Here is an 18,168-nt window from a genome sequence, read left to right as displayed (position 1 = left end):
ATTTAAAACAGGAGTGACATCATGAAGTGCGTTTCCATGACACCTAGAATTGTGGAAAAACTAAGTATTGCAATTTAAAAAATTGCTAACGGAAACACCTCCAGTCTCAAATATTGCTGAAAAGTTCTTTTGCTCTCATGAGGTGAGTTTTCAGTCGCTTCGATATAGAAGTACATCGTAAAAGTGTAATGGAAACACTTTTTTTGCATTTACATGTCCCCGGACGTGACGTTGGGGGTCGTGACCAGTTTATTTCTGGTAAAGATGGCAAAGTGTGGAACAAACAGCAAATTTTACAGTTTTAGAAAATGACAGAGAAAAGCTTAGAAAGACGTAGAAAATTCTCCATGGGAAGTAGAAAACCTGAACATAATGCTGTTTGGCTACTTAGAATTAGCCGCAATTCTCGCAAAATCGTGTCACCCAAATGAGATTTTACAAGAACTTTGAGAACAGTACGAACTTTATGAGAACAGTGTTTAGGTTATGCGCTAAACACTGTTCAATGGAAACACTTGCAAATCGCAATTGTTGTTTGTCAAAACTAAGAAATATCGCTTTTATTGTGCAAAAAAATGCAACGGAAACGCAGCTATTGATGGGTGCTAGTCAAACTGCGCTGCCGTGCCGTGCCAGAGGCAATGCATTTTATTTTATTTGTTTGTTTGTTTTTGCTTGTTTCTTGTTGGTTTTTGTTTTGTTACTTTGTCGTTTGTTTCTAGTTTTTTGGTTTATTTGTTTGTTTTTTCTTCCCTTCCTGCAATAGTCCCTTTGTGAAAAAATGAGAAACAATTGATCCTACTTCGTCTTGGGTGCAGTTTATTCGGGGCTGAACTGTTGCAACGAACAGGAGATTCTGTCACCTCGCTCTGACGAATAGAAAAGTGAAACAAAGAACACAAGTGTTCCTTTAACAGCTGATTCTTTAGCTTGCTGTCTAAAGTAGATAAAGACTCTGTGGATCGAACCGAGCTGGTTGGTCGTTCTACCACCACGGAACAACAGAGGAAAAGAGTCTGGCTACTGATTTATCTCCACATAGTGACAGTGTTGGAAATTTAATACATCATAATCATTATTGTGTTCCTGACGAAAGCTGTACCAAGACATCCTATAATCATGACGTCTGTGAGGGCCGACGGTCCACTGGTTGTTGTTTTCTTTACTCGTGCGGTAGTCGTTAGCAATATGAACTTCCACAGTACTCTGATGTAACAAGATAGGAACCAGTCTTTATTATTTTTTGAAAGGCAGTCTTCTTACAGGAGTGATGATGGGATGACACCATAAATCCAATATGTTAATATTGCTGTGATCGCTTACAGCTACGGTAAGAAAACCGCGTAGCTTCAGGCGCTCTCATTCTCCTCCGACACACTGACCTACTTTACGCTGCAGCCCCCTAGCTGTCAGAAATCTGCTGCTTTCTTAAAGGGACAGCTGCACTAAATGTCCAGATATTATGAGTAAAATCAAAAATCTTCCTGACACTTATTTAACACAAACTACATTTTCAATCAGCCTATCTAAAGCCATAAATGTAAGATTTGAACATAAGAATATCAATAAGAATAAGAATAAAGCAACATTTTGTGACTAAATATGCTGAACTGAGGACCTAAAACAGGCTCTAATTGCAATCATTAAAATATATAAAAGGTAAAATAACTCCATATCCCAGCTATGACCCAGTGTGAACTGGCTCCTACAACATCACTAATCATATCATAACTGATTATTGATTAAACATGCAATTATGTTGAGTTGGCATGTGTGACATCATCTCTTATCGATCGCTGGCTCCTGAATGGTATCAGGTTGACATCATATTGACATCGTATTGGGGCAGAAACAGTAATATTGATAAACACCCACATGGATTGGTTATCTTGATCAAATTTGGGATTTATATCTCTAACTGCCTCTACTCAGTGAAAAGGGTTGGATTCTAGATCACACCAACTCAGAAGAAGACTTGAAATCGGTCTAGTGGTTCTTAGACAACCTTTAGCAGTAAAACTGCAGGATACATCATGTGACTGGCAAATTTATCCTCATTTATACGTATTATGGCCGTTTTCCATCAGTATAAGCTCAACTCAACTTAACTCGCCTCGGCTCGGTTTGTAGGGTTTTCCACGAGGCTTTTGTACCTGTTTATTGGTACTGTTTCTGTAACTCCTCAGTCCAGGTTCTAAGCGAGCTGAGTCGGGTTGTGTGTGACGTCGCCAGACTGCATGCCGCAATTGGTCAGGGGCACAGCCAATCAGAGGTCAGGGTCATCACTGGAAGAGCAACTCAAACTCGCAAATGTCATGATGTGGTGTTTTGTGTTTCTCCTTAGCTCTGGTTTCTTGTTTTGATGTGTAGTTTTCCTTGTTTAGTTTTCTGGTGTCTAGGTTCCTGTTCATTAGTTTTACCTGGTGTTATTTTCTGATTATTTTCACCTGTGTCTCATTGTGTTCTGTTTATTTATACCCCTCAGCTTTTGTCTTGAGTTGCTGGTTCATTTTGTTGGTCTTGCCCTCACCTGGTTCTGGAATTAAAATCTTGTATGGTTCCTGCATCCTGGCTCCCCGATTCCTGCATTTGGGTCCACATCCCCGCTGCCTCCATGACAGCAAATTGTTTACATTACATTACAAGCAATGGCGCAACAAAAGTTTGTTCCATGGTCCTACTCTGAGTTGGAGATATGTCTGTGCTTGGTTGCTGAGGAAAGGATACAAAAGGAACTAGATGGAGTGACACAAAATTAAAAAATCTATCAAGAGCTTTTTCAGCAGGTCAAGGACCACAATGGTCGGAGTGGATCAAACAGACTAGACTGGAAGTGGTTCCAACAAATGGATCCAATTTATGGTCAGCGACTGGCGAGCTGCAGACCAAGTAGCAGGTTGCTTCTAGGTCCTGTGTTGTTATAGAGCTTGTCGTACACAACACCGACATCACAGTGAATTCATACAAACCCGCCCATTTTAGACCTGGTACTAAACTGTAATGGAAAATAAACACGACCAAGCTGAGACGAGTTGAGGCGAGTTAAGTTGAGACAAGCTTATACTTATGGAAAAAAGGCATTTTTTTTGCTGGTTTCCATTTTGTCTTGACTCAGCTTGACCTGTTTTCTAGGTCACACAGTGTCTTTCCAGCCAGTTCCTCCTGCTGGTTCCGGTCTGACATCCTGTGCTTTGACCATACGTATTGATCAAGCTTTATTGTCTGAGCTGATTATAACGTGACCACATGACAGATGCCATCACAGCCCAGCCTCTCCTGCCATCCATTGCTTCTTTCTCTTCATCCATTGCCTCACTTCCTCTTAAACACTCAGCAGAGTCACGCAGAGCAGGTTCTCATCATTTATCTTCCCTACACAGTGCATTTATTTCCGACTGCAGCATGAAAATATGTGTAATCTTTTGAAACAGCTTCCCTACAGGGAAACAAGGGAATTTCTGCCTTGGTCTTCGCCAGCGATGGAGGCATGATGCTGCGAGGAGGATGTTTTTCTCTGTAATAGTTCTGTTTGCTTTTAATCAGAAGAAGGAATTAGTGTGAGTTACTCTTGACTAGACACACTCTCAGTGTGTGAGCAGCGCTTTGTTTTTTCTGTTTGTTTACAGCTTAATGGTTCAATAAGACTATTGTTTCAATAAAACAATAATTGCATTTTTTTTTTTCTTTTCCAAACATCCCTCCCCCAAAGCCTTTTTGGAAGAACTGATACCTTAGTTAAAGGATGTCTGTCCCTTTGAGAGCTCAGGAGCAAATGCAAGCTGCAGTATTTACACAAATTACTTTTAAACCTTCAGTTTAAGCACATTAGATTTGCATGTGACAGCCATTATTTGTGAGTCGTCGGGTTGTAACAGTATGACAAAATCACAGTTCACCACGTCGCTTGTATTTAAGGTCACGGTTCAATACTTTTTCAGTTCAGTAAGGGAACAAATGCAGAGCATAAAAGTACGTAGCATTAATTAAACAGGAACATCCATCCATTTTCTTAACCGCTTGGTTCAGTTGAAGGTCGCAGGGAAGCTGGAGTCTATCCCAGTAAACACTGGGTGAGAGGCAACAACTTGCAGTGAATTCTCCAACAAAAGGTTCCTAAATAAATACAAATATGGCATAAAAAGACATAGATAGTATCTGCACATACATGCTCACATACTGCCGAGTGGGGACGGATCTTTCAAGATGAAAATAAAGACAGTTCATTCAGACTTGTACAAATAATAATTTAATCAACAATGTTCAGTTCTCTTTTAAAAGTAAAACTTTTACAAGTTTTATTTACTTTATTAAACTCCCTTTTTACGGCTCTCTAAAATGTAAAAATTTCAAGGAGGCGGGGCTATTGGGCGTGTCTACAAGGGGCGGAGCTATAGGGGCAACAGTTCTAAAGAGGACTCCTTTTGTTTTCTCCTCTTGTCTTAGTCCATTTCGACACTTCCCAGGAAAGCTGCAGTTCTCCCACACAGGAGATTTTAATGATAAGATCCTTAAGCTCTGGCTTCTGCTGAAAACTGTCGCTAGCCATGGCTGCTAACCCGAGGCTGCTGCTTTATTACAAGTCAGCTACATTTACGCTGGAACTGTCAGACTGGGCTTGCTGGTTGGTGGACACAAACGCAGGTTCAATGTAAGAAGTTGTTAATTATTCTCAAACAGGTAGCAGGGACCACTACATGAAGAGACTAGGGTCAAAGCCGGGTGTGGGATGGGTAAGACTACAGGAGAAAGCTGACCAAATTCCCTGAACAAATACAGGGAAACACGTGCAACACATGAGGAGATCGAAGGAAACACATGTCATATCCATGGTTGCAAGGGATCCTGGGAAATGTATCTGGGGAGGGGATCAATAGGCAGGTGAGGCTGACATGACCGGAACTCAGTATGGCTCCTAACCCTCCATACAGAAAACCAGTACATGTACCGTTACAGCTGTTTAATAGCTGGGTGGGAAAGGATCCCCAGCATCCAAGTCCACACAACACTGACAAACAAACAATTCTTTTAGTTAAAGAAACATCAGGAACTTCATGGAAACCAAATATAAGCCGGAAGAGGACAGTTTTTAGAGCTCTCTCTTTGTCTCTCAGATTAGTGTTTCCAGGGGAGCTGAGCTGTGTTTTACCTCCCACGTATACATGCTGCTGCTGTTTTCCATATTTACTACACGATGTGGAACAGCAGGACTCACGCTTTCGTCTCTGTTCTCCATATTCCCTCTATCTTAACATATTAGAAGAGTAAAAGAAGTGAATCAGTCAGTTTTACAGGGAAACTTGTATGACTTTGGAGTTTTGTAAGAAATCTAGTTGTGTCAACTTGTTTCCTCATAATCAGATTACTGCTGTAATCTGATTAAACATCCCATCATGCTGTTTACATGAATAACGACCAACAACGACTGGTACTGAGCTGGTTTATGTGCAGGTAGACAAGCTCACTGTTAACAAACTTTGCTCTGAATAAAAAAGTACATGTCAGCACGCAGGACTCAAAATATATTTTTTATAATCATACATTAGATTACATTTTATACTTTTACAGAATAAGATAGATTAGATGAGGATAGACAAAAAATGCAAGAATATTTTTAATTCTTTTCTACATTTTAAATATCTTGCTATAGAAACATGTCGGAATCTCGTTCGAAAGAGTGACGCTACCTTATTTTCTCATCTAGTACACAGTTTTAGTTGGCTCCTTCAGAGCCACAGTCACACATCTTCCATTTTCTTTTATTTTTTATTCATTTTTTTCCACACATACACTGGAACGGACCTAAAAGTATCACCTGGAAATTATGCAAATGACCAGAGCAGTGCCAAACTGTAGTTCTTGGTGTTTCTGCAGAGGCTTTGCCATCATAAATTAATTTTATTTGTCTACCTTCAGGCTTTATTATTATTATTATTATTATTATTATTATTATTATTATTATTATTATTATTATTATTATTATTATTATGCAAGTGTATAAAAGCAGGTTTGGAAAGTGAACAATTATTTAACATGTAGTGTTTTTGGCAACAATTTCTCAATGTAAAAGGTCAACAAGTTATTATTTTACCTGTTTGCAGAAGCTCTGTCTACATTTACTCACCTTGTTCATGATGAGGTGTCGTCTGCATCTGCTGCACTACTGACTGTTGCTTCTGCAGCAGCACAGACACACCAAACACATTAAATCACACACACCGGCATGGGAGCCAAATCACACCACCCTGTTCAGTTTTAATTGGGGTTAAAATCATGCATCTGAGCGTGTGTCAGGTTAAAAAGCGGTGCACCGGCCGACTCTGAACATAATTAATACCTCATCACAGAGCTTGAGATGAGTCTGGATCCCCCAGCGAAACAACCCGACCCCCCAGCGTTGCTTCTTTTCGGGGAAACGAGGGACACGTGGAGTAAAAATGTGAAAATGAGGAGAGCGTCTCGTTGCAGAGCAGAAACAGAAGAATGAAAGGCACACAGAGCTGAGCTGTGATGGTCCCTTCTGTCTTCAAAGATGCAGTTTATCTTCATTATGTTGAGAATGAGTAGGAACGCTAACGGTCGCCACCCCCACCTCTGTCTCATCACGCCACTGTTGTCTCCACCCCCCCTCTGTTAGCATGGCGGAAGTGGCAGACAGAGAGGGAGGGGAGGAAAATTATGCTCACTGGGACACTTGGAGGGAAAGTTTGAAATGGAAATGAGGACCCACCCACCCACCTTGCTATCATTCCTAAAACAGCAGACGGAGATGTTTCTTCTGTACACAGCTCAACCTCCGACATAGCGGCTTGTCGACGTAGCAGCTTGTCGACGTAGCGGCTTGTCGACGTAGCGGCTTGTCGACGTAGCGGCTTGTCGACGTAGCGGCTTGTCGACAGCGGCTTATCAATGTAGCGGCTAATCGACGTAGCAGCTTGTCGACGTAGCGGCTTGTCGACAGCGGCTTATCAACGTAGCGGCTTATCAACGTAGCGGCTAATCGACGTAGCGGCTTGTCAACAGCAGCTTGTCGACGTAGCGGCTTGTCGACAGCGGCTTATCAATGTAGCGGCTAATCGACGTAGCAGCTTGTCGACGTAGCGGCTTGTCGACAGCGGCTTATCAACGTAGCGGCTAATCGACGTAGCGGCTTGTCAACAGCAGCTTGTCGACGTAGCGGCTTGTCGACAGCGGCTTATCAATGTAGCGGCTAATCGACGTAGCAGCTTGTCGACATAGCGGCTTGTCGACAGCGGCTTATCAACATAGCGGCTAATCGACGTAGCGGCTTGTCAACAGCAGCTTGTCGACAGCAGCTTGTCGACAGCGGCTTGTCGACGTAGCGGCTTGTCGACGTAGCAGCTTGTCGACGTAGTGGCTTGTCGACGTAGCGGCTTGTCGACGTAGCAGCTTGTCGACGTAGCGGCTTGTCGACGTAGTGGCTTGTCGACAGCGGCTTATCAATGTAGCGGCTAATCGACGTAGCAGCTTGTCGACGTAGCGGCTTGTCGACAGCGGCTTATCAACGTAGCGGCTTATCAACGTAGCGGCTAATCGACGTAGCGGCTTGTCAACAGCAGCTTGTCGACGTAGCGGCTTGTCGACAGCGGCTTATCAATGTAGCGGCTAATCGACGTAGCAGCTTGTTGACATAGCGGCTTGTCGACAGCGGCTTATCAATGTAGCGGCTAATCGACGTAGCAGCTTGTTGACATAGCGGCTTGTCGACAGCGGCTTATCAACGTAGCGGCTAATCGACGTAGCGGCTTGTCAACAGCAGCTTGTCGACAGCGGCTTGTCGACGTAGCGGCTTGTCGACACGGCGCTGCAACGCCATCGTTGCAACGCCATCGTTGCAACGCCATCGTTGCAACGCCATCGCTGAGGTGAACAGAACAGAAACAGCAGGAGAATGGTGGACATCCAGCATTTTGTTCCCTCCTCATCGCATGGTTCTTTAAACAAGTTTTTGTGTGTGGAAACACAAGAAAATGGTCACTGTTGGTGGAAAGAGACCTGAAGGAAGCAGTTTCTTGCTCCGACCTGAGAAAGGTGCATTCTCACCTCTGACCCATAAATGATCATTTTCTTGTTTCCTGTTCTGCCATTTTCCCCTCGATTCTTCCTCATAAGACGGGACTGTAGCACGCTGAGTGTGTGTGTGTGTGTGTGTGTGTGTGTGTGTGTGTGTGTGTGTGTGTGTGTGTTCTTTATGAGACTGACAGCAGGGTGTTAACAATGCGAGTTAGAATGTCACCGTTGTCGTACTGATACCTCATGTAATATTTATTGTTTGACCCATGGCAGCAGCACAACGGACCTCCAGCTTCCTTCCAGAGGTTTGTAGTCACAATATAAGACCTGTGATGGGAGAAGGTGATCTCGCGCTATATTTTCTTGTGTTTTCTCCAAATGAAGGAGGATTACTGCAGTGTTTTTCTTTGCTCCCCTGTGTTTTAAACCTCTGTGGGGTTGATGTGTCTTTTTAGGCAGCTGGACAAATTGGCTTATTGATCCACTCTTTTGCCAACAAAGTGGAATATTCTTTTGATCCCTTCTAGCTTTAAAAGTTGGTCTCCAGTCACTTCGGCATGCCATTTGCCTCTGGTTGCCTCTTGCAGTAGGATTGCTTAGATTTGATTTGCTGACATTTCCCTGCCGCTGAGACTTTCCAAAGCAAAGAGGCTTCATTTCGTTTGATTTGTTCCCCAGAAGCGCCAGAAAATAAACTCTAAGGCTGCATTTTTCTGGTCAAAGAGAGGCAGTTTCTGGGTTTTTTTTTTTTTTTTTGTAAAAGAAGTTTAGTGTTGCTGTTCGGCAGCTCCAGTCTGTTGCCAGGCGACACTGCAGGGGTCTTGATTGCTGCAGATGTCCTTTTGAACAAACCTCACTCTCAGTTAAATCTAGAATTGGACACTGCCAAGATAATCAAAGTTTGGAGACATGTATGTTTCTTTTTAATGTCTGGAAGCGGATAATGTTCTGCTTTCATCTCTCGATGAATTCAGGAATTTAAATGTTGGACAGTCAATGGTCGTCATCATGCGGTTCACTTCCTCAGACAAGGCACGCTCTTGGAAGTCAGTTGTATCAAGAAAGAATGTGTGTTTGCGTGAACGGCTCATGGTTTTCTTTAACCAACTGGAATATATCTAAAGAATAAGTTTTTATTGTTGTTGTTACCATGATTGTTTTTTTCAAGGTGCAGCTTCTATCAAAGAGCTTTTCTGCTCTGAACTCTGCTGTTCTGACATAAAAAACTTGTGGAAACTCTTTTGTATTTCGTATTTAATAGACAGTACTTAAACCTATATAAAATAACCACTTTCTGATAATTTTATTTTGTTTGTTGATTTCTTCATTTACTTGTTTATTTGGGAAAAATGTGCAGATGGTCGTGATCGAGTTCATTTATCTATGTTTAAGTATGTTTTGTTTTTTTTTAACTTTAGGAGTGCGCATCACACGTTTTATTTCTTGTGCTGTGACACAGCTATTCTATTCTATTCTATTCTATTCTATTCTATTCTATTCTATCCAAACATCTCCACTTATTGACGGTCACGGTGTTGTGTTGTTGTAGAAGGGACTTTCCTCTGCAGACCTTTCAACCACACATACTTCTTTAGTCTTTTTTATATTTTACTTTAACGCTTAAAAAGCAAACAAAAAACAGACTTTAGCACTAGATGGCATCACCTGCGTCCGACTGGATTCGCAGCAGTCCAACTAGCACCTGCCTAGGATGTCCTCTACTGTATGATTTCTTGCTTGTGTTGATCTCACTCTTCTATGTAAGTCGGATATTTCCTCCGATGTCAGTTAAGGGTGAAAAGGAGATGCGGATCTGATCCAAACTGGACACAGACCAAAGTCCCCAAAGTCCCAGAAGCACGCTGACACATCTCACCAGGCACAAAGTGAAAATCTGATTAGATGTATAGGGTATACTTATTACAAGAGGTCATAGATAATACATGATGGTATTAGGAAGTCCCTTCCCTCTCACTCTGCAGCCTTTTTTGACTTTGTATTTAGTGCTCCCCTTGCGCTTCTTAGCAACACACACAACAAACACTTACACACACATTCCCCGAACGGGACTTTTCCCAACATATCTTATGACCGTGGTTATACAAGTCGAGATGTGTTTTCTAGTCAGGTCACAATGTTCTCTCCGGTACTTCCCATCTGACCAACCATTTTTCATCACATCACTATGGAGAAAAGAGTCTGCTAAATGAATAGAATAGAATAGAGTAGAAGCTGGTAATTGCTCCGGCTTCTACATGATCCTGAATAGGATTGAGCAGTTAAGAAAATGAATTGATGGATGGATGGATGGATGGATGGGTTGGTGGGTGCGTGGGTGGATGGATGGATGATAAATGGATGGATGGGTGGGTGGGTGGGTGGATGGATGGATGGGTGGATGGATGGATGGATGGATGATAAATGGATGGATGGATGGATGGGTGGATGGATGGATGGATGGATGGATGTCCATCCTGACTTGGTTTTCCTGACTTTCCTGCGATACTTAAATTCATGCTGATGTCAGGTGACCTGGTTGATTCCAGACAGATTTGTTAGACATAACCATGTTTAGGATTAAACTGTGAATTATTCCCACGGACGTTAAACGTTACTAAGTATTTTTAAACATAAAATTTTCAGCAATCATAATTTTTTGTGCACATACCTGCAGGTTTGTTGAGTGTGTGAACTTACTCATGTGTAGTTTTCTCTCTGCAGATTTTTCAGGGACTCCTTTGTGTTTTCTACAATCTTGGCGACGGGGACTACAACCTAACCCTGCCCAACTATCGCCTTGACAACGGGGAATGGCATGAGGTTTTCCTAGATCGACATGACAATGAGATGACGTTGCGATTAGACGGTGGCGGAGGACAGCGGGAGGTGACAGGATTTCGGGGCAGGAGTCGAGAAATTATCATTGACCCCACTGCTGTGATGCTTGGAAACTCGCTCCCCTCTGGAATCAATAAGAGCTTCCAAGGTAGGTAGTGCAAGCATGTGACTCATGTTCAAATCCCCAAGAATATACACGAGTATCACATCCTTCACAGGGAGGAAAGAGGACAAAATAATAGTTATCTTATCGTTGTGATTCTTTATATTAAGTTGAATGACAGGGGTTTCCACTGGATTTAACATTTAACGTTTGTATTTTCATTGATACAGGTTTTATTACTTTGCACATTGTCACTGCTGCTAATTTTTATCTCGTGGATCATTGCTTTACCTTAAGATGTTCTATCAGGTGTTTAAAGAGTAAATATTTCTAAATTTAGATTAATATCGACTTCCCTTTTTCTCTTCATTTTACATCACTTTATATGTGGGCTTTAAAGTGTGACTTTAAGAAAGCTTGTCCTCTGTGAGAAAGATGCAGGGGATGAGTCGAAATCTCCTCCTATTCAATATTAGTGTTGCTCTGATGTTCATTACAGCCAAAAAGCCTGTTGCGCATCAGGTTAGACCCACCCAGATGGGATGATGAAGGTGGTGTCACCAAAGTTGTTATCGTTTTGCAACTGCAGACTCAAACTTGTCACTAAATAAGCAGCTGAAATTAAGAAGGTCCTGGTGAAGGAAACTAAAAAATGCAACAGATTGCATTGATGTGCAGCACTGTTTCTTCACCATCAGAGCTCAACAAGCCAAGACGGTGCAGATAAATGAGAGGTTCAATAAATGCACTTGTAACCCTAGTGAAGGTAAGTGCCCGTCTATTAAATGGTAAAGATGTGACCCTGGAACTTAAACGCCACTACTCCTGCTTAACAGGCCTGTGTAACAGGGAGAGGGCACATATTGCAGCAGAGAACAAAGAGAAACTTCAGTCGTCTCATGAAAAGGAAGCCTTTCTTTTGGTGTTCTCTGAACTTTTGATCTATGAATTTGAGTCAGAAAACAACAGTGATGAGCCCGCTGGGTTCCCAGTTGGTGAACTGGTTAGTTTTTAAAAGGAAGAGACTTGAGGAGTTTGGGACAGACACATCAGCCTCAAACTCGACCCGACTGAAAGACCGGTTTTGGGCAGAGATACCCGGACTGGTAGCCTCCAAGAAAGGGTGGGACACTTCTGGGGTTTGAAAAAGACTTTCTTCTAGAAGCATCACTCCATACCAAGGTTCTGTACTGTTCTGTTCTCGCATTGTTCTCGACAGTTTAAGAAGTTTATTTTATTTATTTTAATTTATCGTCTCTGAACTGGCGTCCCAGTACAAAGAAATTTGACTAGCAGCACAACCTGACCAGAGTAGTCAGACAGGAACTGAACAAACACACCTACAGATGAGGCATACTGCAGCGCAGTTTGACACAGCTCACCGTTTCTGCAGATTGGAAGGAATAACATGAGGTAAACAGGGGGTTGAGGGATAAAAGAAGCATCTCTGCACTGCCCCACAAAGGTTTGAGTCGGGAGATATGAAAAAAAAAAAAACCTCAGTACAAATAGGCACATTCTGAGACAGTAACAACAAAAGGAACACAATCAGGTTTGGTGGGGGAACAGGGTGTCGAAGCACACCAGGTGTGGATGCAACTTATGAGCACATCCAACCAGTCGTTGCCTGAGGGCAGCCTCTCTCTTAAAGTTCAGTGTGCAGTTCCTTGTCTCCTGACTTAAACAACACACAAGTCAGTTATTTCTCATTGTTGGTAAAACAGAATCAAAGTTAATTGTATCCGGTATATCTGCAAAGAATATTTTTTTATTCACTAGTCAGCCCACTGCATCTTCTAGCAATGCTGAAATGCAAAATGTTGTTTTCTGTCCAACCACATGTCTCTACATCGGGTGGTCACAAACCTAGACATTACGCTCCTGCTCTCCTCGGAGGCAGATGCTTTTTCCTCTGCTCTCTCTCTCTTCCTCCCTCCCTCGTCGCCCGCTACTTGTCCTGTCTGACTCGGAGCCTCTTCTTCCATCTCTTTTCCTTAAATTTTTACATGGATCATGGATCTGATCGGCTGTTCGCTCGACGTATCTCTGGCGCGGTTCGGAGTTACATGACCTTTTTTTTTTTCTTTTCCCTTGACCCCTGTGATCCTAATGTATCTCTGTTCTTACCTGTTTTAAGGCGGCTCCAGTAATACTGGCTGCAGGGCCTAAGCTTAAGCTTGGTTCTGTATTCTTCTTTTTGTCAGTAATGTTACATATCTGTATGTCAAACCTTGGACGAGCTGGCTTGAACCTTGAATTTCCCCTTGATACTTGACTAAAGTATCTTTGATTTTATTTGATTTTGACATCACAAACAGCTTCTGTAGCAAACGCCACTTGTAGCGATCTTTCTTGCAGTTGACTTCCACTTCCATTTATCTCTGATGTTTCATTAAGTTTTACAGTCTATATAAAAACAATATAACATCACCACAAACACGATTAAGGACAGATCTAGTCACAGCATCAGTAATGACAAACAAATATCAAGACAACCTTGGCATTCATAGAAAAAAAGAAAGTAATAAATAATTAATAAATTGTGATAGTGACCAGGTTTAATGCTCATGATTTAAAAGCCTGATGGCAGAAGGAAAGAAAGAGCGTAAGTATCTGTTTGGTCTCCTCAGCAGGGTAAGATAAGTCTGTCCAAAAAGCCTTAACCAGAAGGTCATCAGATTGATTTATTTATTTATACTTATTGCTTTCAGATCCTCAAAATGTCGCAATGTGCATTTCATATGAATCATTTTATAATTAAAAAAAAAAGTTACAATATGAAGACTGTACCTTCTAATCATCCTAAAATATGTAAACAGTTATTTGAACACTGTCTTTATTGTGAGTGTGTTGATACTAAGTATTCTGACATTGTGTTGATTTACTGTTGCGCTGGCCTTCTATGCAAATTTTCTCACTGTGGATCAATAAATCCTTACCTTAATATACTCTTGTGGTTGAACTAAACACTTTGGTTGAAAGGGGAAAAGTCTCCTGGGTTTCACAGGGTCATTCCCACTGTGGAGGAACACAGGTGTACTGTTCCACAGTGAGACTGACCAGCAGCATTCACAGTGCATGGAGTATCCAACAGTCAGTAGAAGCTCTGTAACCAATCACAGTGCATCACACCAGTCCGTAGAAGCTCTGTAACCAATCACAGTGCATCACACCAGTCAGTAGAAGCTCTGTAACCAATCACAGTGCATCACACCAGTCAGTAGAAGCTCTGTAACCAATCACAGTGCATCACACCAGTCAGTAGAAGCTCTGTAACCAATCACAGTGCATCACACCAGTCAGTAGAAGCTCTGTAACCAATCACAGTGCATCACACCACTCAGCAGAAACTTTCTAACCAATCATAGAGCATCACACCAGTCAGTAGAAGCTCTGTAACCAATCACAGTGCATCACACCACTCAGCAGAAACTTTCTAACCAATCATAGAGCATCACACCAGTCAGTAGAAGCTCTGTAACCAATCACAGAGCATCACACCAGTCAGTAGAAGCTTTATAACCAATCATAGAGCATCACACCACTCAGCAGAAGTTTTATAACCAATCATAGAGCATCACACCAGTCAGTAGAAGCTCTGTAACCAATCACAGAGCATCAAACCAGTCAGCAGAAGCTTTATAACCAATCATAGAGCATCACACCAGTCAGTAGAAGCTCTGTAACCAATCACAGTGTATCACACCAGTCAGTAGAAGCTCTGTAACCAATCACAGAGCATCAAACCAGTCAGCAGAAGCTTTATAACCAATCATAGAGCATCACACCAGTCAGTAGAAGCTCTGTAACCAATCACAGAGCATCAAACCAGTCAGCAGAAGCTTTATAACCAATCACAGAGCATCACACCAATCAGTAGAAATTCTATAACCAATCACCAAACAATAAATAAGGTCAGTTTGTTAGTCGACTGCCACTGATGGATGTCTCTGGTCTTCCCTACAGACCTGCATGTTTCCAACCTCCATGTCCTGAAGTGGGTTGAAACACAGAAGTTTTATTTCCCCCACCTGCAGAGAGACAGTCTGGTCCTTAGTTGTGCAGCAGCAGCCGCAGCAGCAGAGTAGCACATAATATAGCACATAACATCATATTAAAGGGATCAGATCCATTGTCAATGATTTTTCCCCCATATCTTCAAACAGCTTCTCAGACACGATGCTTTTGATATTTAATTTGTGAACGAGAGCTCCCTGATGAGGCGAAAAGCCCCTTCTCTATGTGCTACCAGTTCAAGTTCATTAGACTGAACTGCAGCATCCTCAATGTGCAGTAATAAAGAAATAAACTGTTTTTCTGATCAGTGGAACTATACAGAAGCTGTATGAATTACAAGTTTGTAAAAGGTGAAGATACTTTTCTATTTACAATTTTGTCTAACACCCAGTTAGACTTTAAAAAAAAAAGTATGACACAAAAGATGTTACAGAAAACCATTTTTAACTATAATTTTATACTAAGCATGAAGTTTTAAATGTACTTTAATGTTTCCCAGAGTAAAACGGTGTGCAATCCAGGGTATGTCTATTATCTAGTCAGGTGCTCTCTCATCAGGCCATGTCTGTGACATTTGCATGTATCAATAAATGATTGATACAAGACTTTAAAGGCAAATTTACCCAAATGCATGGGATGATGTCCATCCTCACATCTGGTTGTGTGAACAGGGAGTTTTCTGTATGTGAGGCGTATCATCATAAAGCTCACATATTGGTGGAATCATACCATCTCCCCTTTTTGCTCCGCTAATGATTCCCCTCAGAGGTTAGTGTCATGAGCACAGAGATGAGTTGATTCAGTTCAGCTTTGTTAGTACAGCTCCCATCCACTGCAGCCATCTTAAGGCTTATCCAGCCTAATCCGATGCAATTAATGTTAGTCCAGTTATAATCCAATCAGAACAAATGATTAAATGATCCACATTCATCCAATTTATTATAGATACGTTACTGTAAACTAATTTGTAAAATTAACAACCTACTGATTGCATCAAACCCCCCTCCATCCTGCAGCAGCTGGCAGCGGAAAGGAAAAACTCCTGCAGAACCAGAACCAGGAAAGATGGCCATCTGCTTCAACCAGTTAGCGGGGGATCAATAAAAAAAACCTCTGATCCAGAAGTAAGTACTGAGAAAGACAGAAAGGGTGTCTGCTTCCTGCGGCCAGACTGGGAGCTGCTTCCAGAGTTAGCAGTCTGAAAGCTGAAGGTTCTGCCCTTACAACCTCCAGGAACCACAAGTCTGAGAGGGAAATCTGAAACTCTGAGATCTTCAAGATCCAGCAGAGCTTCATCACTAAGAACTTTATATGTAGGATGAGTTTTAAATACAATCCTGGATTTAACAGGGAGCCAATTTAATGTAAGAAATATGATCTCGGCTGAGGATTCTCATCAGAACCCTCGCTCCAGCTTTATGGATCAGATGGAGGCTTTTCAGAGGATTTCTGGTTTCGAAGTCCCAAGTCAAGCAGCAAATCCGTGGACTAGTTTTTCTGGTTCAGACTGATATAAGATGTTCCTAACTTTGGAGATAGTACAAAAGTAAGATCATCCTAAACCTGATTTTACAAGCAAGTGAAAAGACAGATCATGGTCAAGATCTTCATCCTTTTCTGCACCTTATTATCGCTCATCTCATGTCATATCCATTGTTAGGTGGAACTTCTTTTAGTTTTCCAGTCGTATTTTAAGAGAAACAAATTTATAATCCTAAATTTTATTTTACAGAGAAGAGGTAAAAGGCTACTTACAAGCTTAAATGCTAAAATAAAAGGCAAAGGGACCACTTTTCTTCACACTGAAAGACATTAAACCATGTAGACAGAAGTAGTGGCCTTCGCCACCTCTTACCAAACACTTGCAGCGCAGCCTGTCATCCGTCCCCAGGCTGTTTCACAACCATTCACACCTCAAAACATTGGAGCAAAACATCTCATATGTTAGCTAAGTAAATAAACATTATGCAGGTGACAGCAACCCAAATACGTCTCCACAAAATGATCCAGCCTGGAGCTCACCAGAGGCAAAGCATCTCCAGGAAGCGGGAAAAGATTCCCAGATTCCTTCTATTACAGCACTTAGCACAATGAGGATGCGTTTTGACAAGAAAAAACTGGGGATGCTGTTTTATAATTCAAAGGGAAAGGTCAGGAGTGCAGTACTTTAAGAAATGAAGGCGCAAAGTGAAAGGGAGCCTGAGAGCTCCCTGGAGTTAGACAAGAAGTGCATCAGGCAGTAAAAGACAATACATGGGTTTAATAAATGAATTTTAAAAGCATTTCGCTTAAACTGAGGCAGACGTGATGAATTGATACAGGGCAAATGGGATGAATGTGTGTTTGTGGGCCTTTCTTTTTATTTCATGTTTGCATTAGCAGTTGTAAACGTATCACTGCAAAAAGCAAAGGCAGAAATGTTAGCTGCACATGCTACTTCAGCAGTTAAATCATGAAAACAGAAACACGAGTTAGATAAAGTACTGGAATAAATACTACTGCTGCAAAGGAGAAAAAGCTCTTATTTTTCAAATTGGAGAATGTCCATAAGGTCACACAAGTCCTCATTAAAGAGAAAAAATTCACATTAAATGAGGCGGAAGCTAACGAATGCAACCAAGACAGTAACACAAATCAGTTCAGTTTAATCCACAAATTTGTGTTTTTGTAGTTTATTTTTTCTTTTCTATAATGTCAAAAACACTTTATTTTTAACACATAAAAAATCAGAGCTTTTAAAATACAAAGAACACAAGGTCAGGTGGTTTCTGGCCTTTTTCTCTTTGCTAACAAATGAAACTTTCCAGAATTTCATCAGGGTTTTTAGCAGCTTACAAACCATTATAATAATACGGAGCATGAACTGTTTTCAGCAATTCTCAGTGATTGTTTCTCTGCCAGGGAGGTTGTTTATACTGTTGTTTATCAGTTTGTTTATTTTCTCTTTGTTTGTGTTCAAGATAACTCAAAAACTTATGGATGGGTTTTAATGAAACTGTCAGGAAGAACTGATTTTATTTAGGTGCTGATCTGGATCACCGTTTGGATCCAGGAACTTTTAAAAGGATTCTTTAACATTGTGCTTGGCAGAGGTTTGCGCTCTCTGACTGCTTTTCTAGTTTAATCAAATTGCTCTCCTTTCATGAAGGAGATTTGTCAAAAATTGGAGTATGTTTATT

The 18,168-nt window shown here is 41.5% G+C and overlaps 1 protein-coding gene across 1 annotated transcript in view; it reads left to right on the top strand.

The window, feature by feature from the left end:
• LOC306755142 (neural-cadherin) overlaps window positions 1-18,168 on the top strand; it is a gene marked incomplete at both ends in the record, with an annotated part of 401,965 nt that overhangs the window by 332,838 nt on the left and 50,959 nt on the right. Inside the window, one exon of the mRNA XM_079239421.1 lies at window positions 10,753-11,017. Coding sequence (XP_079095547.1) covers window positions 10,753-11,017 — 265 coding nt within the window. The remainder of the gene's footprint in view (window positions 1-10,752; window positions 11,018-18,168) is intronic.

The sequence above is a fragment of the Telmatherina bonti genome, assembly GCF_933228915.1.
Source record: "Telmatherina bonti genome assembly, chromosome: 1".
Taxonomy (NCBI): Eukaryota; Metazoa; Chordata; class Actinopteri; order Atheriniformes; family Telmatherinidae; genus Telmatherina; species Telmatherina bonti.
Note: the sequence above shows the minus strand (reverse complement) of the source record. Positions and strands in the feature narration are given on the sequence as shown.